The sequence below is a fragment of the Perca fluviatilis genome, chromosome 10 (genome assembly GCF_010015445.1).
Source record: "Perca fluviatilis chromosome 10, GENO_Pfluv_1.0, whole genome shotgun sequence".
In the NCBI taxonomy this organism is placed as follows: domain Eukaryota; kingdom Metazoa; phylum Chordata; class Actinopteri; order Perciformes; family Percidae; genus Perca; species Perca fluviatilis.
Genome location: NC_053121.1, coordinates 18,524,481 through 18,548,959, shown reverse-complemented (window position 1 = coordinate 18,548,959; position 24,479 = coordinate 18,524,481). Strand labels below are relative to the sequence as shown.

At 42.4% G+C, this 24,479-nt stretch overlaps 2 protein-coding genes across 14 annotated transcripts in view; both read left to right on the top strand.

Moving 5' to 3' along the window:
* The first annotated feature begins 244 nt into the window (after positions 1-244).
* On the top strand, positions 245-9,559 carry clk4a (CDC-like kinase 4a). Of its 2 annotated transcripts, XM_039813034.1 has the most exons (13): positions 245-388; positions 1,408-1,568; positions 4,557-4,803; positions 5,433-5,535; positions 5,852-5,918; positions 6,010-6,126; positions 6,258-6,424; positions 6,512-6,606; positions 7,713-7,842; positions 7,931-8,013; positions 8,101-8,180; positions 8,299-8,389; positions 8,772-9,559. In XM_039813034.1, the coding sequence occupies exons 2-13, from the start codon at positions 1,408-1,410 to the stop codon at positions 8,988-8,990; spliced, it is 1,560 nt and encodes a 519-aa protein (XP_039668968.1). In that variant the 5' UTR covers positions 245-388; the 3' UTR covers positions 8,991-9,559. The 2 variants fall into 2 exon arrangements, with proteins under 2 accessions (XP_039668968.1, XP_039668969.1); XM_039813035.1 differs by lacking the exons at positions 245-388; positions 1,408-1,568; positions 5,433-5,535 and having other exon boundaries at positions 4,665-4,803.
* A 947-nt stretch (positions 9,560-10,506) lies between these two features.
* Positions 10,507-24,479, top strand: part of col23a1a (collagen type XXIII alpha 1 chain a) — a 123,419-nt gene continuing 109,446 nt past the window's right edge. For 3 of the 12 annotated variants that reach the window (XM_039814194.1, XM_039814193.1, XM_039814200.1), the window contains exons 1-2: positions 10,508-11,256; positions 11,760-11,829. In XM_039814194.1, coding sequence (XP_039670128.1) covers positions 10,939-11,256; positions 11,760-11,829 — 388 coding nt within the window. In that variant the 5' untranslated portion in view covers positions 10,508-10,938. Of the gene's footprint in view, positions 11,257-11,759; positions 11,830-24,479 lie in introns of all 12 variants that reach the window. The other 9 variants (XM_039814203.1, XM_039814202.1, XM_039814205.1 and 6 more) reach the window with 5 other exon arrangements.

The following is a 24,479-nucleotide window of genomic DNA, read 5'->3' as shown; positions in this document are numbered from 1 at the left end:
AAATGTAAATTCTCAAAGTTTTCCGTTGCTTTTGCACAAAGTTGCTTTCGTAATGTTGAATATTATGTTTTCATTGAGAGTAATAAAAATCAGACTGCACATGGGAGAATTTAGCCTTCAGCCTAAAGCTGACGTGATTCTGATTCTGAAATAGTCTAGCCTACTGTGTATGCACCTGAAAGGATCAACTCAGGACAACAAAATCCCATGGATGAGATGAGTGGGCGTTGTTATTGTGCGTTGCGTCATCGGATTCTAGATGCGACCAGGGAAGCTCGCCATCTTTGAAGACGACTAGTCGGAGGCATTTTGCAGTATCTTTGTTCATAATTTTTTCATAATTAAACTGATACACCTCCCATTTGAATCCCATAATTGTAAAAGACAGGTAAGAGCAACTAATGGAGCATAGCCAATTACCACTTTATTCTGTTACATACTGTTTAACGTTAGAGTATTATTCCCCCAATGTTAGCTAACGTTAGCCAGTTAGCTTTTCCGAAATTCGACGTCTCGCCAACATGGCAGATGCTTATCAGGCTAGCAACGGTAGGCTACTCAATTCCTCGGGAACTGTATGTCGGCAAATTAGGGCGCAACTTTCTATTATTGTGGCAGTCAATATCCTGAAGTTGGTAGTCACACTATAATGTCTTCATTTTAATGTAGTAAGTTAGGCGGACTGAAGTAACGTTAATGATGTTATGGGTGGCTAACGTAATGTTGGTTAGCGTGCTCAGCGTTAGATGGGCCTTGAATCGAGATCAACATTCGACGCCTTTCTCTGCTTCATTCACCTCCAGCCAGTTGACTGGTTACAAACAATCCTAGACCTAACGCACGTAACGTTAGTTACCACAGTTTGGATTGCAAATTACAATACGTCTATGAAACAATGGATGCACATTGTGTTTGGATGGATCATGTCGTGGAAACGTCGACAATAACGTTACTTTAACGTTGGCCCAAGTTACAACTTGCTTGCGTTTAGCGCTCTTGTGGATTTGATCAACTAACGTTAACGTTAAGTAAGATAACGTTCCATATAGTTTTCTGTAACGTTAACGTAAACTCCTGAATGTATTGCATAGCGCTTTTTAATTTTTTTATTGGTTTACAGTCAACTAACGTTACGCAATTATTTTATGTAAGGTTTTGATTTGGTTTGAAAGCTGCACTAATGAGAATAATGTATACTTTATTCCCGCAATGGGAAATTACAATGTTTTCACTCTGTTATTGCACATTATGGCTGCAACCGTGGACTGTATAAAATGGCTGCAAACAACGATAATTTTCACTGAGTCTATGGCTACCAATACATTGCAATGATTGATAAATATCAGAATTTAATGTGTTTTAGGATTCAGTGGAATTCCATTTTGACTTGTTTTCCATGTCTTTCAGATGCGCCACTCAGAGCGAATGCGCTCCCCAGGTGTCTGGCTCGATGAGTACAGCTGGGAAGAGAGAATGGAGTGTCGTAAACGAAAGAAACAAGATTCGCACAGCAGCGAAAGAGAAAATAAGTCCAGAAGAACTCACCATCAACACCAGGCCTATGAGGGGTAAATATCTTATTTATATAATATCTTAGTATTTGTTGTGTGAAGTACCTACTGAAATTCTAAGACCTTTTTAAAAAAAAAAAAAATCTTTTTACCTGAAGTGAACAATATATCAACAACTAGCTAAAGTGTTGGATATACTCAAAATTCCATCTGTGTTATAATGTATTTTAATGACCTTTTTGTAGGAAAGCTGTTCAACCATCACATAACTTATAGGAAACTTTGTTGGCAAACTTTTAATAAATATCAAGATATCTTCCACTTGTTACCTTCAAAAGTTAGAGATGGAACCAAGGGGGTAAGCTTCGCTTCAGAACTCGAGCCATCATGGCGCCATTTTGTTGCTAACTGGCCATCACCTCCTGTTAGCATTCCGCTTACCGCCATTTTTTTTTTACGTCACTTGACTGAGAATAACTTTACATCCGAAGCGTTTAAAGACTCGATTTTTCCATTGTTTAGTTCGAAAGAAACACAACAACGTATAAAAGGCTCGTTACCTTACGTACCTCACGTTATGGCTCGGCAGAGGCCGCTTTGTAGAAATAGGCTAACGATTGTGTCATAACCAAGTGACTTACTGTCGCACAGTAGAGGAATTACCGTATAGTACAGGAGAAGCTCGCAGGCAGTTTCGACTTACATTAGCTGTTTAGGTTTAATTGCTAATGTTAACTAGCATGTTAGTTAGCAATAATTAGCCTGTGCTTATGTTATCTCCTTACATATACCTACACTCTCCGTCTCTGTAAGACTGGGAATGATTGAGATTTCTCTTGGCACAGCTACCAGAACACTTACAACTTTCAGACACTTTGCTCACGTCACATTTACGCTGTCTCTGTCAGTTGGAGGCTGCGCAGTAAAGCTGGCCATCACCGGAAAAGTGCTTCTAATAGCCTTCACTGGTCTCCGTCCAGAGCAACGGGGTCTATTGGTCCATTAATATATATGTCAATGGATGGAACCCAGCTTAAGCTGAATTGGCAGATATGTGGACAATCGGATCAGGTGTGGATGATGTCAAAAATGTTGTGTAATACCTATCTGAACATGGGAGCAATGACAATGCAGGGTTCCCGCGGGGTCTAAAAAATCAAAAATTCTGAACTTTAAATTGAAGGCCTTAAAACGTCTTAAAAATAGCCAGATTTTCCTCCAAGGTCTTGCATTTCATTTAGTCAGGTCTAAAAAAGGTTTTACCCTCGTTCATTTCCAGAAACGCTGGCTGCAGAAAGAAAAAGTATGGAGTCGTAGCCTACAAAGAGGAGCTCTAGAGTCTTTGCTCTGTAACCAAACCCTCAGAACGTTGGTTCGGTGTGTTGTAGTTCTTTCTAGGGGATATTGGTGTTGGTACGAACGCGGTGATAAAAGTACAAATGCCGTGATAAATGTAATACCTGCCTGCGAAATACGTCTGCTTCTCAGTTTAACGTTCGGCTAGGCCTACGTGTGGAAAATGTACCTTTAACGAGACATGGCTAGATCACAGCCATTTCCGCTGTTGGTTACAAGTGGTACCCAGCTTCAGGTACGAGGCTTGCTGCAAACTTTGTAAAAAAAACATTTCTGGGTGTGAAGGTGTTGGAGTCACACGCCAGAGCGGAGAAACACAAGCTAGCCGCAGAAAGCCTTCAGCAGACTCGGCCAATTAGCCAGTTTTGTAGGTCTTAAATTTCAATCTTTATCGTCTTAAAATGTCTTAAAAAGGACTTAAATTTGACTTACTAAAACCTGCAAGAACCCTGCAATGGTTAATTTGCAGATCAGCTTAGATAGTAAGTCCAGTGAATCATTAGTCCATTTATATTATTGCTAGGTTTCAAGATGTTAGTGGCTTTTGCTGCCATGTTTTGAGATGAACTTCCAGTTAGACTAATACGGCTTCAGATTAGTTAACTCATGTACTCCATATCAAAGAGTGCATATACATTGTAGAGCACAATCGTACATAGGTACTACTTGCAGTGTTTGTTTTTTGTAATGACATTTCAGATGCACTTTTGTAAATTAATCATTTGCCCCTAAATGACAAGTCAAATTGCGATTTCACTGTCATCTGTTGAAGTTATGTGCAGTGTTAATATGTTGTGCAATTCTGGCTTTTTGTGGACATGTAGCGTGGCCTATAGGGTTACATTAGATGTTTCCAGATCTACTCTAATTTTAATTCTGTAGAGAGGCAGACTTTTTCCTGGAAGACAACTGATACCACCAGGGTACTAGGGCCCTAGGGGTTTCTTGGTCTGTTTTAGGTGCTTAGGAGCTAACATGGCCTGCTGGGTGGGTGGGATGTTAGCGATTGGAAACATTCTAAGCAAACTAAACCTTAATGAACAAACATAAGGATGTTAAACAGCAAAACGTATATAAGGAACTGTTGCAAGGGTATAGGAATTTTTATGAAAGCAATAAACAAATTCCTCTTAAGATTCTTTAGTTCTCTGCATTTCATATTGGCAGAAGTGGCACCGCATAGGTGTTCACTTCTGGCGTACTGAGATCGGCAAGTGCAGAATCACGGATCGTATTACGCACCATCAGGTTGTGCCGAAAAGCTTTCAATGCCTCACACTTTAAGTCTGCCAATATGGCTCTCTGTCAGGGTGCACACATTTTAAGGAAGGCATGCTTTGAGTTGTCAAGGAGATAGCTGTATAAATGTTAAAATTGCCCAAATGTGACATTTGCATACCCCTAAAAGTACTATTTGCATAGTGATAAACTGCTAATAAAAGACTTTCTGAACGGTAGCCTCTCATTGAACAGGATGTTTGGTGGCTGTAAATCAGTATGTTGCTAATTACAAATGTTACATAAAAGGCTCAGGGAGTAGAGTGTCAGGCAACAGGCGGACCATTAGTGCCATCATTTGCAGCCTTCATTTGAGAGGGTTATCACAGACGAGGAACTGGGCTGTTGTTGACCTGACATACGCTAGTCCTTTTTTTTGATTTGTGTTTTTTTTTGTTTGTTTGACTGCAGGCACTTCTTGGAAACCCGCAGTTTGAACCAGAGGCTGGACTCTCGGGATCGAACCACCAAGGACCACCGTTTGGGCATGGCCTGTGAGGACAGCCGTGAAGGCACCTGCAAGGACAGAGACCGTGACTGGCACCACTACAGCAAGTCATCCGGGCGCAGTGGTCGGAGTGGTCGCAGCAGGCGAAGCAGCCGCAGGCACAGAGACAGAAGGCGCAGACGTAGCCACTCTCGCCACAGGTCCTCCTCGGTACGGGAACCTCCTTCTCCCCTCTATACCCCGCTCTTGTCTTTGCCACCAAATCGAATGGGTCAGCACTGGTGTTTAGCCAATGCTTAACACCTATCTCTTTGTCTCTGTGTGACCAACTCTTCACTATAAAGCATGATTTCCAATAATGACAAGTAGGGGCTCAGGACGTAAGGGTTTGTGAGTGTTTATTGATTTGTTAGAGAAACGTGGACCCAGTATTTGTGCTGAAATCTTAGTGGGTAGTTGAGGAACGTGATAGTAAAGAATCAAGTTGTTTCGGAGGAGTTACAAAGAACTACATGTAGATAGACTGTAATTAATCAAGTTCAGTTTTTTCTGTACTACTCTGAGAAAGTATCTCATCTGAAAATCTTGTTGCCATGTTTTTCTTCTGTAACACACACTATGTGGTGGCTGGCGCCCAATTTCTCTGACGGGGCTGAATTTGAATTTGCTGCTCCGTCCATTCGCCTGGCGGTGTTACTGAACGGGCCGAATCTATCCACCCCTACACCTCCCCCCCCTTGGCCTGGTTGAATGAATGACGATGTCGCATTGTGGTGGCCTGGTGCTGGCTGACTGATGGGTTATTGATGTGATGGCGGATTGCGGCGGTTCCGGTACAGAGGAGGACCCAACAGCGCAGGAGCAGGAAAAGATCCAGGAGTGTTGAGGATGATGAAGAGGGTCACCTCATCTATCACAGTGGAGACATGCTGAGAGCGAGATGTATAGAATATATACCTTTTTTTTTTTCTATTCTTCACACTTTGTCTCTCTCACTCACTTGTTGTTGTCTGGTTTTTATTTCCAAACATTGATTTATAGGCTGAAGTATTTGGGCCAATAGACTTAATTTTATTGGTTAAATACTGCTTGTCAGTATAACATATTAAGCATTGAGTTATATTCCAGTGTTCAGAAGCCTGTTTATAGTAGTGTAGCTAAACCGAGCAATGAAACATCAGGCAGTGCACCAGCCAAATGGCAGTGTTTTTACTTTGTCAGTGCTGTGTTTCTAACTTCTGCTCTCTATTTTCTGTAGATGAGATTGTGTGTACTCTAGGAGAGGGTGCCTTTGGGAAGGTCGTCGAATGCATTGATCACTCAAAGTAAGAAAATATTCCTGTTTTTAATATTCTTGTCTTACTCATTCTTTCTCCCACATTTGATATTAAAAGTATTTATATTGTGTGCTTCCAGTGATGGAGCTCGAGTGGCTCTGAAGATCATTAAAAACATAGGCCGCTACCGTGAGGCAGCTATGTCTGAGGTAGAGGTGCTTGAACAGTTGAAGTCCCTCGACTCTGATAAGCGATAGTAAGTCGATCCATAGTAACTTCACATCACAAAAACCTGATTGCCTTGTGGTCATCGCATGTGAAAATGTTTTCAGAATTTGCCACACAAGAAACTTAATTTGCATCTACTATACCTCTGCTCCTCTTTAGTGCTTGTGTACACATACTGGACTGGTTTGACTACCACGGCCACATTTGTATTGCCTTTGAACTGCTTGGCCTCAGCACCTATGATTTCCTCAAGGAAAACAATTTCCAGCCTTTCCCCATAGAACACATCAGGCACATGGCGTACCAGATCATCCGGGCTGTGAGATGTAAGAAACTGACATGCATGCACTCATAATTGTGTAAGGGGGGAAAAAAGCATTTGGGTTTAAAATGTATGTGGTCTTGTCTTTCAGTTCTGCATAACAACAAGCTGACTCACACGGATCTGAAGCCTGAGAATATTCTCTTCATTAGTTCAGACTATGAGATGGAGTACAACCCTGAAATGGTAGGTGCCCCAATAGTGCGTTCCATTTACCTCGGAAGCCGGAGCTGGGAATGACGTCACACCAGAGTTTAATGCGTTAAATACAAGTTGGGTTTTTCTTTGTGTTAGCTCTGTCCAGGTTAGCCATTGTTAGCAATACCAATTTTTGTGTGCATACAAACAGCGTAACATGTCCACAGAAGTTGGACAAGATTGGGTTTACGATTTAGTGAGACACAAATAAGACAGAAGTGCTAATAACTGTATGTTACTAAAGCTTTCACAACTGTTGAGGCACAGGGCATCCATGTTTGATTTTGAGCTCGGGGTACTCGTAGGTTGTCAGAGTTCCAAGTTCGGAAATCCGAGGTCACGGTGCAGGCGCTGACACACTAACCCGATAATCGGCCGTTGGACAGTCTGGTGAGGTCGGTGACTCTAGTCTGTTCGGTGTGTTCCGTGCCGTCGTCTGTCTGGGGGGCTGTCTGCCTTCATTTTGGCCGACCTGACATGTTCAGTCGGAGGCAGGGCAGTCGGGACTAACCTGGAAATTGCGAGCGCAATGAGCGTGACTAGAGTCTCTCAAAATCTGACGAAAATCTTTTAAACTGACCTTTGTCGATCTGAAATGAAGACAGATTCAGCATCTGCATGGCCTATTTCTCGCTGAAAATGTTTTCAGAAACACGTTTCAGTGAACTATTTTAGTACAATATGAGATCGTATTCTGAACAAGCCGCCATGGCTTTGAATTTCCGGAGAAAACAAACCCAGGTGACGTGTTCGTCCAATCAGCTGCCAGTTTTAATTTTTTGGGCAACAATACAGATTAGCGCCGCCTGCTGTTATGGAGACGTATTACGTCTCGTCTCTTCGGTGTGTTCTGTGGCACTTTTTGGACCAACTCGGGGAGACTGATCAGTCCGACTGGATTTTCTGCCGACGGTTGGGCGTCTGGTTGGTGTGTAACCACCTTTACTGACTTTGACCTCGAAAAATCTGACTTCCAAGTACAAATGGAACGCACTATAAATAATTATCCACAAAAATCATCATACTTGCTGAAATATTGGCCAAAACTTTTTGTTTTTCGGCAGCTGTGTGAGTGATTGTTTTCTTGTCCTCAGAAACGGGATGAACGGACATTGAAGAACCCAGATGTGAAAATTGTGGACTTCGGTAACGCCACGTATGAACATGAGCATCACACCTCCGTGGTGTCGACACGTCACTACCGTGCTCCTGAAGTCATTTTAGGTACGTGGCTGTTTTAAAGCACTGCTCGGAAGCTTTAGGCCGATCCTTTAGTGGTGACTTGTTATTTAGTTTACATTGTCCCTTTCAGATCTGGGCTGGGACCATTCCTGTGATGTCTGGAGTGTAGGCTGCATACTCATTGAGTACTACCTTGGATCTACTCTCTTCCAGGTAAGTGGCAGTAGAGAGCATGATGAAATTCTTAATACTGTGACTCTTATCATGGCATTTGGCAAGATGTGTTGTTTTCTCCTTCAGACTCATGACAGTAAAGAGCACCTTGCAATGATGGAGAGAGTCCTGGGCCCCATCCCCACAAACCTCCTGCAGAAAACCAAGTACGTGGACCACAAACTGGCTTATTTTTTAACACCATTTATTTGGCCACCTGAACACACTCCGCAGATGGAGTTTATTTAGAATTTTTGATAAATGTTATCATTGTGTGTTGTACAGGAAACGGCGGTATGTTCACCGTTGCAAGCTTGACTGGGATGTGCACAGCTCTTCTGGGAGATATGTCAAGAAACACTGCAAACCCTTAAAGGTAAGAGTAATCTACTGGAGACAGCCCGTGTTGAAGTGCTCCTGTGCTTCGGAAAAAAATATCTGTATTTATCAAATGTGATTTAAAAAACAAAAAAATAAAATGCACCTTCCAACAACCCCAAAACTCTGATCTTTACACCTTAGCCACATGTTTTGTTCAGTTACAACACTGTACATAGCCCAGAACTTCACAATAAGGGCAGGATTCCTAATTTGCTTCATGCAGCCACTGAGCCCAGCTGCTTGATTACATGAAAAGGATTTTGGCTATTGAGGAGGAGAGGGGGGGTGGCCTTTTTTCATGCCATGGGACCTTTTTAAAATGCAGAGCACTAGATTAATGGTGACATATTTTACAATTGCCTCTTCTTTCCCATCAGAATTACATGCTGTCTAAGGGCGAAGACCACCACCAGCTGTTTGACCTGATAGAGAAGATGATGGAGTATGACCCAGCAAAGCGCCTCAGTCTGGAGCAGGCCCTCCAACATCCCTTCTTCTCCTGCTTCCGCAAGAGCAGCAGCAGCAGCAGCAGTAAAAGCCAAAGCAGCAGAGGCAGCAGCAGCAGAAGCAGCAGCAGTAGCAGCAAAAGAGACTGAACTCCTGAACCTGTAACCTTGGCCAGGGCCTGACTGTCACCATGACATTTCTCATGGTGCGCAGTGGCAGCCTCTACTTCCTGACTCTCCAGGAGAGGTGTACCTTAACTGACTGTATCAGTCCACTGCCCTACCTTGCTGTGTCCTGTCCTAAGCCAGTGTGTTTCTTAGTCTCACTCATCAACAAGTTGTGTTCTCATCTCTGGCATGTTTTGATGTAATGAATCCCCCAGTTGATTTCTATTTATTTGCCATTGTAATTTAATTTGTCACTCCTAAGCATATACTGGTAGAGCTGGTTTTTTTTTATTCATGAGTATTCAGAATGTGTCCCATGTTCTTTCTCTGCATTATGAAGTGGGTGATGGGTAATGTTACAAATTGAGAATTGCTTTACCATCCCATCAGTGTCACCAGTAATTTATTCAGCACTGTAGATGAATAAAAAAGCTATTGTGGGCAGAACATTTCTTGTATATAGAATTTAAGTAATTTCTTTTTTCACTGACTGGTTATGCAACTTTTGCAGTATCATGTAAATTCTCAATAAACGTGAATAGACTATAGAAGTGTGTCGTGTGCATACGGTGCAGTGATTCAGGTGCAGTAGCTGCATTAATCCTTAGGATGGCAGTAAAAATCTTGTAGTTGCAAAAGTCTGCCTCCAGAAGTTACTCAACATCACTGAAGGCAAACGTGGTAGTTATCAAGGCATTAACCTGTCCTAAACCTATGATCATTTTAACATTGTAGCCCACTGATTTATTTTTTTTTTTGTGGGGGAGGTCACGGATTTCTTTTGAATATTTCTCTGTTGAAATATTTGAGGGTTAAAGTAAACTGGATTGTTAACAGCACCGTTTATTCTTTAAGATTATTTATAGATAGATTATTTTTGGGGCATTTTAGGCCTTTATTTGTGACGGGACAGCTTAGACATGAAAGAGGGTGAATGACGTGCAGCAAAGGGCCACAGGTCGGAATCGAACCCGCGTCCGCTGCGTTGAGGACCGAGTCTGTATATGGGCGCGCGCTCTACCAGGTGAGCTACGCAGGCGCCGAAACCGGTAATTTCATAAGGTAGAAATGGTGGGTTCGACCGACAACAAAGAAACAAACAACTGTATTAGACTTCAAGCATTCTAAAATTAATATATTCTTATTTTTCAAACTGTTTCAAGTTTCGAGATTGAATGTGGGAACGCCAGTGTAGATTTTGTTTTGTGAACTACACTTCTTTTCTTACGGTTGACCGTCCCCAATATGTTGTGCGCAAGATGCGTTCCTCATTGACAATATATGGCGACATAATCTACCTTTAAAGTGTCATTTTTTCTGTTCACAAATCACAGTTATGGGCAACATGAACCGGTCGTGTGTTTGGAGGTCTTATAAACAATACTTATTCAGCAAATGTCACAGTTTATCCCATTAACAGGGCACATAATCATCATCATCATCATCATCAGTCGCTGTTCGAGTTCGGGTTTCGAAAATGATGGTGAAAAATAGTATCAAGTCAAACCCTCACAGTCTCACAGCTGTCAATCTGTAGCCTCCCACGTGGTCAGCAGGGCGGGCGCATCTCAACCAGTTGAACGTGCAACTTTTAGGAAGGCAAACAATTGGACCCATCGGTAGTTGCACTTGCACATCCATGTAGGATACTCCCCAACAGGAAACAACGACCTGCAAGTTAGAAGGCGCCTCTTCTCTGCTTGGCATCCAGATCGCTCCCCTCTGTGTCTGGCGTAAGCCCGGTTTGCACTGCTGCCGCTGCCCCTTATTCCAAGACTAATTTGAAGACAGCGCTTTGAACCGTGAGCCCAGTCTACTGGAGTTGAGGATTGTGCATGTGTTAGGAGCGCTGCTTAATTAGTCCACGGAGCTTGATTAGAGTTTGGTCGCAGAACTACAACCAACGACCAAATATTTTCTATACATCAAGATGACTTTGAAGCAGGATTCCAGCATGGATACAGCCAGCGACTGTATCGGGGAGAGTAAGCCGGTGTGTCAGTGTGCGCCCAGGTCCGCGGTCCAGCGTTGGCTCCCAGGTTCTCCCATCGCTCTGTGCTTGCTGATGTCCCTGAGCTCCATCACCGTGTGTCTTCTGATGAGCCTCAAGACCTACCAGCTGGAGAACCGACTGCAGTTGGAGATGGACAAAGCGTCCATCTTCCAGCCGCCGCACGGGGCTTGTCTAAACGAGGATGGGACCCTAATTCCAGAGCTGAGCACTTCCATAGGGAGGCTCGTGGAAGAGGTACGTCTAATTGTCGTTAGTGCATACATATTGTGTTTGTGAACCACTGACAGATGCTCGCATGTGCGTACAATGTGCGTAATAGCAGGGAACATGTGCAGTGAGGTTGATAAACGCACAGACCTGGCACTTTTTTTGTGGCAATTTCACCCTAATTATTCCCCCTAAAATCAGTTATTTTGAATGCAGGGCCGCAGGGATCAACATTGCATGCAACTGGCCAATTAGTTTGCTGTTACAGCTCTTTATAGAGTGACATAACCACTGATAAGAGACCATGCTATAACTGTATCAAATGGAAAAGAAGTTCAGGATGCTCCTTTTTTAATTCTAGAGCTATATGTAATGGGAGGGCGATATTGTTATTAGTAGTCATTGAGATTATCTTAATGTTATTCCATTCTCTGAATGTTTTTTTCTTAATGATTTCCACATTGAGAATATATATTCATCTTTAGGACTGGGAATTTTATCTTACACTGGAATTTGTTCTGTGTCTGCAGAAGGTGGATGTGCTGATGCCAAAATTTCGGACAGCTAGGGATGTTGGCCAAGAGTGCTCCTGTCCTCCAGGTATGTCTCTGCTCTGTGTAGCATTAATTGTCACAGTTACAGTCTAGACGTGACTGACTGCTTGGGAAACCTGCCTGTGATGCGTTCTGCAGCTCTCCTGAACTTAAAGAGTGTATGTGTTGCATGTCTTTTTCTGTGTGGAGGATAACGGCCCCTGAGCCAGTGTAGGGCCCATACTGTGACAGCAGGGCTTTATACTCAGCAGATCAGCAGGGTTGGGACGTCCAGCCTGAGCCCTGCAGCCTTGTGTCAGTGGGGGATGCTCACTTTAATAGATGGAGCAGCCGAGTGCCAAGATTGGCCACGTTTGGCTTGCGCGGTGTTCGTTACAGGGCTTGTGATAGTTCCCGGGTGGAGAACAGTGTGTGATGCACATCATGTTACACACAGAGTCCCCCGTTACGCCTGTGAATTAAAGGAATATGGCTTTTTTTATTATTATTTTGGATAAAACTGCTGCTCTGATATTTGATGGGATGTGTCCACATGTGTTGATAAAGCCCGAACATAAGTGGGTGTGACCAACTGATCAGCTGTGTGTTTAATGGTTTACATGGGCTGTTTGACCTAACCTGGAGAAGAAAGTTGTGGTTTATTTTCAGAGAAAATTTCTGACTTGGAACAACAGGATGTGTGTTTTATTGAAGCTGGCATTCACAACATTCCAGTTTAAAAAAACAATTGCAACTCAAGTGGAATCTTACCATTATCACAGAGTAACTGCTTGCACTCATCTCTTTTAAATTTTGTATCAAGAAGTCAGAGCAGAGGTTGAGTTTTTAAGATGCTTATCTGCACATTTTGGGGAATTTCTCTCCCTGGCTCTTCTTTCTTTCTCTTTCTCTGGGTGTGAATAGCCCTGCAACAACAAGAACAGGTGAAAGTGTTCACAAGTGGAATTTCTGGCCCGCTTTCAACATATTCTGTTTTCCAGTCTGAGGTCTGTTGTGCCAAGATAGCTCGCTGGCTCTGTCTGGCTGGTTAGCGAAGTTGGTGCAAGTGTTTGTTTATTGCATTGGATTCAGCACAGCCAAAGTCCCCAATACTGTAAATGCAAATGGTAGCTATTTGCTGACGTTCAGCTTTTATACTTTGAATGCACTTCTACTAAGCGTGACTCAGTAGAATTGTATTCAGAGGTATATGTATCTTGTAAAAAGTTGCCCAATTAGGTCAAGCCTGCACTGCCCTTGCTGGATACTGATGCATTTGCATGTAATTTCTCCATTAGATCATATTATTGCATCCCATTTTCCTGTCGATTTTGCTAAACTTCTGTGTAATCAAGTGGTTTTGGCACTGAAATACAATGCCTCCACAACTATTCAGAAGTCTATTTAAAGTTCTCTCTTCTCAGTCTCTGGTCTTTAAATGTGTGTCTTTCTGTTTGGTGAAACAAAAGGCTGTTATGTTTATTGCGGCTTTGATACAACCGAATGCCTGTGTACATGTACTTTTTTTTTTTTTAACGTTCCCCAAATTGGTCAAAACAAACGTGTCAACTTTTCTCCATTAAATGTGTTTATTTCTAAAAAGGGATTTTCAGCCAATAAACTTAGATTTGGAGAGTTTTTCCGGGTGCCTTGTGCTCAAGAAGCCACATGAGCTGGCTACTATCAGGAGTGTGCATGTGTTTGTGCCAAGCACTGCATACAGTATGTGACTCGTGTAAAATGTTTGATACATTTATCTGAGCCGAGCTCTTTTTTGTGTGTTTTTTTTTGTGTGTGTGTGTGTGTGTGTGTGTGTGTGTGTGTGTGTGTGTGTGTGTGTGTGTGTGTGTGTGTGTGTGTGTGTGTGTGTGTGTGTGTGTGTGTGTGTGTGTGTGTGTGTGTGTGTGTGTGTGTGTGTGAGAGTCTGAGTGTCTGTCGCTGAGCCTTTGAGGGGCCGACAGAGGCAGCTCTCTCAACACGACGGTGTAAGAAGAGACTCTCCTCTCCCTTTAGCACCAGCTCTTCCCACCTGAAACTTGAATCTCTCACCACCAGGATCACAGGCCAAGGTATTTCTGCCTGTGTGTGTGTGAGAGAGAGAGAGAGACACACACACTGCCACACAGCATGAGCGGCATTTCTGCCATTAAAGCTAGGCCCTCCGCATCAGGGTGCTCACCTTTCAGCATGCATGTAGACCGGGGCCCAACAGGGGGCAGCAGTTCCGCAGCAGCACTGGGAATGATGATGTTGAATTTGTCATTGACACTTCTGACTGAATGACTTCCTTCTGATGAAAAATGAAAATGAAAGTATTTTAAAGGCAAGGCCCTCTGGTTCAGTCACCACTGGAGTAGCAGAGACGCTGCCGAGGGACATTTATTTCTCGTATAGCCGCTCAGTGGAGGCAGCATTGTGACACTTTTATGCCCACAGATATGACCCGGCCAGCAGTCGTTAAGGCTCAGGGACACTATAAGGCCCAGAGTCCAACTCTGCTTACAAGCTTCAGGTGTTTGCAATTAACACCCGCCTGTTCCCTCAACAGACACACACTACGTATGCTCGCACACAACACACAATCATTACTTACACATGAACACAACACCTTTTATGGTGCCTCGGCTAATTAGAACCATGTGGGGGCTGTATGTGTTCTGTGTAGGGGGAGTGTATTGTCATCTCTGCAATTTGCATTTAAAGGCTGTTTAACAGGTATGATAGCAGCAAGGGGGGTGCACAGTCTGCCCACACTTGGGCACGGGCCCAAAATGAAATGCCAGCCAGATACAGCCATTAATGTTACTCAGTCACTGAAGTCCACGCAGCAAGAGAGGCTGCTGCAACAACAAAGTCATCACCATAGACAGTTAAAGAAGTGGACAAAGTGACGCCGTTGTTTCCTACGGAGACCAGTGAAGTCTATTAGAAGCACTTTTCCGGTTGATGGCTGAGCGTTACTGCACAGCCTCCAACTGAGCTTGACTACGTATATGTGACGTGAGCAACCTGTCTGAAAGTTGGAAGTCTTCTGGTAGCTGTGCCAAGAGAAATCTCAATCATTCCCAATCTTGCAGAGATGGAGAGCGTAGGTATATGTTAGGAGATAACATAGGCACAGGCTAATTATTGCTAACTAAAATGCTAGTTAACATTAGTAATTCAACTTAAACAGCTAATGTGAGTCGAAACTGCCTGCGAGCTTCTCCTGTACTATACGGTAATTCCTCTACTATGCGACAGTAAGTTGTGTGGTTATGACACAATCGTTAGCCTATTTAAAAAAAAAAAAGTCTGCTACGGAGCCTTAACATAAGATCCAAAGTAATGGAGCCTTTTATACATTGTCGTGTTTCTTTAGAAATAAACAATGGACAAATAGAGTCTTTAAACGCTTCAGATGTAAAGTTATTCGCTGTCAAAGTGGCGCCAAAATGAATGGCAGTCAATGGGATGCTAACGTCGGGTGATGGCTTGATAACAACAAAATGGCTCCATTACGCTTTGTGGACGCTCGCTTACCCCCTTGGTCATCACCCATCCATGACATCCTTGTAAAATGACAGTTTTGGGGGATTTTCATATTTTATGGAATTCAAGGTTTGCACACTCTTAAATGGTGTAATCTCTTGAAAATGTAGATTAATTAAAAAAAGTGCTAGTAAAACTACAAAAAATGCTTCTTACTTCCTGAAAAAATACTTGGGGGGGCTGGGGTGTATGGCAGGTTTGATTAGACAGTTGTGAGGATTTACTGCTTTTCTTTGTCTTTTGTGATCGTCAACATAATTTAATTGTTTTTGGAGTTTGGACTGTTTGTATCGAGCATTTAAGTCTTTGGTGTTAGAGTATATAAAGCCAAGATGTCAGACCCCTGGCTGTGAGGTCAGATCAATTTCCATCAGATAAGACTGCACTGAACAGGAACACAGGCCCCCCATATATGTGTGTGTGTTTGTGTGTATTTAAATAACTGTAAGAGCATGCTCACAGCAGGGTTCCTTGACACATTTAACACATACAGACAAATGTATTTAACGTAGTTTCTTGTCTGCTTTCTGTACACAGCTATTTGTATTTATTGCGACTCCAAATTCCTACATACGTGGCGGGTTACTATATATATATATATATATATATATATATATATATATATATATATATATATATATCTCAGACAGTGATGTCAGTATGATGTCTTGTGTAAAGCCCATCAGCAGCCTGCTGGTGTTAACCCGCCTGTCTGGGGATCAAGCTCTGACTCAGGAGGCAGTACGCTCTAACCCCCTCAGCTTCCTGCTCCCCCACCTGGAGGAGGAGACGGGGAAAGCCGGCTTTAAGGAGACCCACAATGGGGCCAACACCCCCCTGGGGCTGCATTTTATTTTTAAAGCCATAATAAATCGGACAGGAAGCTTGCAGCTACCTATACAATCTATCGCCACAGGAAGAATACATTGGCCATATAATATCCATTAATGACCATTTTAAAATAATAAACGCAGGAAATTTGTTTTCATAAGTGGTCTTGTTTTAGATTTGTTCCGCTATAGCTTTGGGCTGTAGGCAGTGTTTTCGAGTATATTAATATTTTTTTTTGTGTGTGTGTGTGTGTGTGTGTGTGTGTGTGTGTGTGTGTGTGTGTGTGTGTGTGTGTGTGTGTGTGTGTGTGTGTGTGTGTGTGTGTGTGTGTGTGTGTGTGTGTGTGTGTGTGTGTGTACATATGACAGTCTTGCTTGCAGTCATGTATTTTGTGCATGTGTGTTTGTTTTGATATCTGCAGGCAAGTGTTTTAGTGTGTGGCTTCCAGTGACTGACTGCATTGCTTTAAATTCACGCGTATGAAGTCAGTTATGATGAGGGTATCCTGTGGCAGAAAATCCAGGTGGCTTTTTACATTATGCTGCAGATTTTTAACCACGGAAGAAAATATACAGCTTCTCCCACACTCCACTCTTTCATTTCCAGAATAGTTTCCCCAACTTATTGAACCAGTCATACTATACATCTTTAATAGGAAAATTCAGAGATGTGTGTCATAAATTGGCATTTAGTATTTTAAGGCAAAATTCTGCCTAGGAAATGTCGATGATTATTTGATTTGTGGTTAAGTTCTTCATGATGGACATTGTTAGGAATGAAATGGCCTCATCTTCCCTTTGTCCTGCTTTCCTTGCAGCCTGCTTTGTATTTAGCGCTATATCACAGACTAGATACCGTCGTCATTTGGACAGCGGCTCTAATGCACAGCAGTGCGAGCCTCGTGTCCTCAGGTTACTTTTTCCTTGAGTTGATGTGTCTGTTATTCCCTCTGTAAGAGTCGAATAAAAATGAGTGACTCTTCTTGATGTCTGGGAAGAGGATCTTGGAAGGCTCGAGTGTGCTCAGTTTATTTGTAGAAGACGAGGGGAATGCTGCCTCTTGGATAGTTGGCAACGGTTGTGTCTGTATCATTGAAGTCAAAGGCTACATTGAAAAAAACTATTTCTAAGTAAGTGAGATAATCTTACATTTATTAAAAGTCTGACTTGTTAAAGATGGATTATCTAGGGATGAAAGTCTTATCTAATTATCTAGTCTGATAAATTGCCTCAAGTGATTTCACTTGATAAGTTGGGGGCGAAGACTGCAAGTTTGGAAATGTAAAAAAATGTCTGAATATGGAGGAAGAAAGACGCGAGCTTCCCAGACCTCTGTAGCTCACTTCTCATCTCTGCTTGAGGCTGGTGGCTCGAGGCTACATTAGCTGCTACTAGCATAAAACACCCAGATATATATGACTGAACTATTGGCGGTCAAGTTGCTTTGTGAATAATGAAGGTTCCAGGTTTTCAACCCATTTTTAGTTTACACACATTACAACCATGCAAAATTTGAACTTAAAAACAGCTGATGGCTGGTTCCAGGTGTGTATTGTATGTGTTTGTAACACACACACACACACACACACACACACACACACACACACACACACACACACACACACACACACACACACACACACACACACACACACACACACACACACACACACACACACTATGCACACTACTCACCCACATATCTAGACCCCTCCCCTCTGTCTCTCATCAGCCTTCTTATTAAAGTTAGCTTTGTGAAACCACAGTGTTTAACAGCAGAGCCGACATTCTTGCTTTTGAAAAATAAACTGCTGGACACGGGCCGGCCATGAAGGCCCACAAGGACCACAGAAACACACAGAGGATCAAAGGGCCGCGTGCCAGGTAGTGAGGCCTGGGATATGCAGAGCACACAACAGTCAAGAGGAACTATTTGAACAGACACAGTCATCCTGTAATGATAGTTCAACACCAAGTAGAATAAAAAACTTCACTGGATGCAATTATCTATTGATATAACATCATATTAGAAGTGAGGTCATTAAAAGCGGGAAGTGATGTGGAGCGAATAAAAGAAGGAAACACAGAACCTTAAGTATTTTGCATCCATGTGTTCATATTTAAGCATCTTGGCTAACAGTGGAAATTCCAAAGATAGCCTGCTATTGAGCAACAGCTATGTAAGGGCCTGTTTATATTTACATCATTGTCTTTTTTGGGCAAGTCAGAGAAGTGCAGCAGAAGTGCTGAGTTTTCTCATGCACTTATAGCTCCATATAGTGGTGGAAGGATACAAAAACAAGAACTATTGTCCTACACATCCCTGACATAAATATGGGCCAGATTAGTGTTTCTTATTACCAGAGTTGGACAGAAATGTCGGAGTTTAGACATATTGTACATTGTGTAAAGACTTAAGTAGCAGTTTGACTACAAGTTTTCATTTTAGTATTTTCACAACAATATTGGATTTAGTTAAGTGTTATTAAATAGATCTTTACAATTGTACAATAGAGAACATTTGAGGAGGCTTGGTCCAAAATGAGATGTATACGGCACATTATTTGAAAAACACATGGCATCAAAGTAAAACTTGTTATAGAGGAGCATCTGATTTGATGCTTGCCACACAATAATGCTTTGTCTGACGCACAAGATTTCAAAACAACAGTTGTTTTCAGCAGACCAGTGTGCATCAAAAGCATCAAGTGTTGTGTTCAACCACAGGGACATAACTCATTCTTCAGTCTATTATTGATTTAAGAGCATCGCCGCAGAATCGTTCTTGGTGTGTCTGGAGGGAGAGAATCTGTTAACTTAACAGATGCAGGAAAAACAAACCTGTTTAATATCTAATATTTTACTTGGGGAAATATGAGCATTGTCAGCCACATCTGTGTAGGAGTCAAATTCAGCACATGAGCAGAGGTGTCAAAAGTATTCACAGTCATTACTCAGGTAGAAGTATAGATACTGGGGTTTAAAAAGACTTAGACTGTAGAAGTTGAAGTATCAACTCAAGCTTTTTACTCAAGTAAAAGCATTGATTTCAAAACTACTTAAAGTGTAAAAGTAATATAAGGGGAAAAACAATAATATCAATATGCTTTTATAATATCAATAATATCAATATGCTTTTTTTGTGGCGGCTGTGGCTAAGCGGTAGAGAGGTCGCCTGCCAATCGGAAGGTTGGTGGTTCGATCCCTGGCCCTGCAGTTCCATGCCGAAGTGCAAGACACTGAACCCCTTGGGCAAGACACTGAAACCCCCGAGTTGCCCCTGATGCTGCGCCATTGGAGTGTAAATGTGTGTGAATGTTTATCTGATGAGCAGCCTCGGCCACAGTGTATGAATGTGTGTGAATGGTTCCTGTACTATGTTAAAGCGCTTTGAATAGTCGTTAAGACTAGAAAAGCGCTATATAAAAACAGTCCATTTTTCAAATTAGATGGCGAGTTTTGGGAACAACTAGCTTGTGGTACTTGGGTGCGCAGAGCTTGCAGCGCATTCGAAAAGGAGTTGTTTTTTGCATCCAACAATTTCGAAAAAATCTTCCAGGTACGGCCAGGGATGTAGAAGTGTTGGCTGGTCTTCCTGGCTACCAACCTCCTCGATGGTGCTTGGTTGGGACATTTCACTCGACTTCTCTTGAGTCTCCGTGATTTGTGTCATGTGCAGGTGCGATGGATTGCGTACAAACCTGTGGGTGTTGGAATGGTATATATTTATACTTCTCATCCAACCACAATCAAATTCACTCTATCCGGATGGCACTGTTTATCTGGATAGTTTTTTTTTTTATTTTATTTTATTTTTTAATGATGACAAGCCGGAATGAAAACAAGCCGAACTGAAATAGGAGTAATGAGGCTATTTTTAAAATGTAAGGAGTAATGGCCGGGTTGTCTCAGTGGGTAGAGCAGGCACACATATACTGAGAGGCTTATGCCTCGACGCAGAGGTCCAGGGTTCGAATCCACCCTGTGACGATTTCCTGCATGTCTTCCTCCCCTGTCTCACCTAGCTGTCCTGTCAAAATTAAAGGTGGAAAAGCCCCCAAAAAATAATCTTTAAAAAGAAAAAAATGTAAGGAGTAGAAAGTACAGATAATTGCGTGAAAATGTAAGGAGTAACAGTAAAAAGTCGTCTGTAAAAGAATTACTCCAGGATACTATAGATACCCAAAATGTCTTCATAAGTAAGGTAACGAAGTATTTGTACTTCATTACTTGACACCTCTGTACATGAGTTACACATTAATTGCATGTCGGCTTTAAGTTTAAGAGAAAATGTCAAACTATTATTAAATACTCATAGTTTGTATGTATTTTAGTGTTTTTAAAGTTGTTTAGTTAATTTTTTTTTTAAGATAACAGTCTTGTTGTAGATAACCATTAAAAGCACTTAAATAAAGTATGATAAGGCCATAATAGATTTCCTGAATATCTCAATAGTTATTATCAAAATGTTTTCACAGGGATGCCATATTTTTAGCGAGGGCTAGTATAGTCTGGTTGAGAGCGGGAGTGGCATGAGCTTACGGAGCAGCAAATGTGGAAACTATTATAATGTTTTCTTTAATTATCACAAGTGGCAGGTGACAAGGTGAATAGCCTTTTAATGGCAGGGCAGAACAACTCTTTAACACCACCAGGTGGCCTATCAGCTGGCTGACAGCACTGTGAGGTCAAACGATCTCTCTCTCTGTGCTGAAGTTTGTGCCTAAACCTGTTTTAATCATTTATCTGACTTTACAGGACGGTGAGGAACGAGACCTAAAGAGAACTTGCGTTTAGTAAGAAAAAATAATGCCACCACTTGAACACTCCTGTACACAAACCTGTAATTTATGTAAACAGGCTTTTATTTCTAACCCATCTTCTGTTAAAATGTCCAGCACGGATAAAGATCCACAGAAATAAGTTTCCAGTATCAGTCTTTTCCTTGGCATTACAGCCCAGTTAATCCATCAGGAATGTAGCGTGGCTGAATCCGGCTGCAGGACGGGAGTCATGCAAACACACCTGGATTTATTAGACGGATAGCATCTCTGGACGTGAACCCAGACAAACAAGGAGTCAGAGTTGGAGCAGAGGTTATCATTTATCCCTTGTCCCAGACAAGAGTGGAATGAGCAATCAAGGGGTATCTTTCTTTGGTAGCTATTGGGAGGAGGGGGGGGGGGGGTTGGGTGTAAAGGAGGGCATCGTTGATCCAGATGGTCTAACTGTGCCGAACATGCTCCTGCTTAGTGTAAAAGCCCCTGGACAGGCTCGTCACTCTCCCAGCACCTCTTTAATGAGAGTCGAGCTCGTAAAACTAGGCCTGAAACCTTTGAACAAGCCCTCAGCATCACTGGTCCATGTTATTCTGTTCTAACAGGGGGGCAAGGGCATTTTGGAGCGGAGCGCAGGATAGCTCTCAACAACTTAACACTACGGCTTGGGGAGGGGTGTATTTACCTGGCCTGTTTTCGCTCTCACTTTGACCTTTCCAAATGTGTCTCTGTCGTTTTGTCTCTTTTTTTTTTTTTTTTTTTTTTTTTTCTGCCTGTGTCCCAACAGTTTGCTCTTTTACATATGATGCATGTCTCTCTTTCGGTTCCCTCCTCCCAATGCTTGTCTCTATTTATGATTTGAGTATGTGTATATTTAACACAGTGGTCTGGAAGGCCTGAGGCCGCTGTACCTCCCCAGTGGGTCAATCTGTTTGCTGTATGTATACATTAACCCAAAGTTCTGCCAGGAGTAAGGGTGTCTATCACACATACTGTAAACAGACAATGAAGAGATGCAGAGGGAGATTCTCACGGTAAGTGGGCGCTCCCTCAGGTGTGTCTATCCAACAAGCTCATTTCCTGCTTTTATAGCCAGCAGTGACAGCAACCGATTACTGGCAGCTCTATTTGGCTGAGACAGAACATGAACGAGTTGACCACAGGCCTTTTTTAAATTACAATTCTGCTATGGAGTGAGTGATTTGAAAGAATAACCCGATGATTGTATATTTGTGTTTTTAATCAAAGGAACTATGAATCATCGTGGGTCTTGGTCACTTTTGAGGGAGTTTAAACAAGGCAGGGAATCAACTCAAATACATAAAAGTTGAAACCCTCAGACACAAGAGTTAACCAACCACGACGTGCCGTTGTTCTTCTCTCATGTTTACAACCGTATGTAACGTATCTACAGCTTAACATGGAACTGCAGTGGCTGCAGTTAAACGATCAGCCTCATTGCGTGTGAAACAGCCTGCCAAAGCCGTCGACGGGTCGTTTCACTCTGAGGTTTTTCTGACCCTGATTTGAGGATTTTGCATGCAGTTGTTTCCCAGCAGTGTGGATATCTGAATATAATTACAACAATGTTTCACTAGAATTACCCTGTCTAACTATATCCGATCAGCTTGGTTAGAAAACTGTGTGTGTAAGTGTAGGTTCATATTATGTGTGCCAGCAATTGTGTGTGTTTACAGGTTATGTGGCCGATTGTGCTGTGACAGTTTGATAACGGTTGTTAAAGGGATACGCCACCGTTTGTTGAAATGGGGCTTATCACGGTCTCCCCTAGCTGTAGATAGGTAGGCCAACGCATTTTTTGTGCATGCATTGTTTTAGTCCGGTGCAACATTGGCAGCGCCGCCGCTAGTTAGCTTAGCGTAGTGAATGGAATCCTATGTTGCCGGTTAGCATGTTGTGAATAAAAGTGAGCCAACAAAAGACAAAAAAACAACCTAATTACTTGCACTGAGACAAAATGCGTTGGCCCACCTATATATAGCCAGGGTAGACTGTGATAAGCCCTATTTCAACAAACGGTGGTGTATTCCTTTTAAATAAGGTGTTAATGAACGCACAGGGGTGGACACACATAGTGACTTGCCGCCATTAAATTGAAACGCTCGGTTTCTGTCAAGAACGCTGTCGCTGCTGCCGCTCACCGTCTAACTGCCTCCAGCCAGATGGAGGCACAGATGGGAGGGAGGAGGAAATGGAGGAACCTAAACCGAAATATATTGCACATGTTGAAACTTTTTGTCAGTGTTCCATCTGTTTTTTACATATTGAGCAAACGATTGTGTGCCTCTGCATTCTTGTTGCAGAGAGAGTGTGTCTGCATGTGTGTTGTAATTCTCATGCGTGTGTGTGTTCCTACGTTTCTGCACACCATCCAACGGCCCATCTCCATTGGCAGCCTCTATAGGGACTTCTTATCTGCATATTTGCTGTTCCACTCAAGAATCAAAATAAAATGAGTCCTGAGTGCATTTTGGGAGCCAGTAGAGTGTATCACAGATGTCCAGTCAACTCCGGTTACACATGGAATATCTGGGTTGAACATGTGGACAATCTATCAGGTCCAGCATCTAGCTTTCCTCTCATTTTCTCTCTGACTGCATTAAAAAAAAGTTTCTTCTCTTGACTAGAATCTAGACAGTCGGCGCACAAATGCAGTTATTCTGCACACATTTAGGGTTTGGATGGATTGGATCCTAAAGGTGTTGAAGCATCAGATGCGTGTGAATTATGATCTAGTGAATGTCTACACTTAAGTGTGTGTTTGTGCCTGATAATTGTCATGGTTCAGGAGCCGCAGCCTTGACACATCAAGAAGAAGAGGACTGCTGCGGTACAAGACAGCAGGGAAAACAAATGCACACACACACACACACACACACACACACACACACACACACACACACACACACACACACACACACACACACACACACACACACACACACACACACACACACACACACACACACACACACACTCAACTAAAACAAAGAGACATCCACATGCATACACTCATTTTTATGGTGCGGTCACTCTTTTATCTGCTGTTAAAACTTCTTAAATCCAGGCACTAGGGATGCACTTTTGGAACCGAGCAGGCCCTTTTTTTGGTCTTGTTTATTTACTTGGAGTGTTTTCTCACATCCATGTGGTTCTGATTGTGTGATTTGGAACAAGGACAAAGACGGGGATGAGTAGAGAGAGTAGGGAGAGCAAGACAGTGGCAGGAGTGAGAGTCAGAGAGACTAATGTGCACAATGTGATCCTGATAAATGTAAATGTAAGAATTAAAGATATATGTGAAGTCGACATATGGAACCTAATATTACAATTCGTTTTAGCGTCTCTCTGTCAATTAAAATTGCATCTCAATGTGCAAATATGCTATTATTGCAACAGCAACTTGGCATGCAGCGCTGCCTCCTCTGCCTCGATCCCCATATGATTCCTTTTACATTCTAAACAAAGACTTTGGCTGTTTAAAGCAAGGATTAAACCAAAAGATTATGTACTGCCCAAATTGGCCCTTAAATTGGGAACTGGTTCATAATTCACAA

What these genes read in the sequence shown, in the direction of transcription:
- clk4a (XM_039813034.1), top strand. Translation starts at nt 1,408, where the DNA reads ATGCGCCACTCAGAGCGAATGCGCTCCCCAGGTGTCTGGCTCGATGAG. An exon ending in TGGAGTACAACCCTGAAATG is followed by an intron (nt 6,607 to 7,712) that starts GTAGGTGCCCCA and finishes TCTTGTCCTCAG; the next exon opens with AAACGGGATGAACGGACATT. An exon ending in TTGGATCTACTCTCTTCCAG is followed by an intron (nt 8,014 to 8,100) that starts GTAAGTGGCAGT and finishes TTTCTCCTTCAG; the next exon opens with ACTCATGACAGTAAAGAGCA.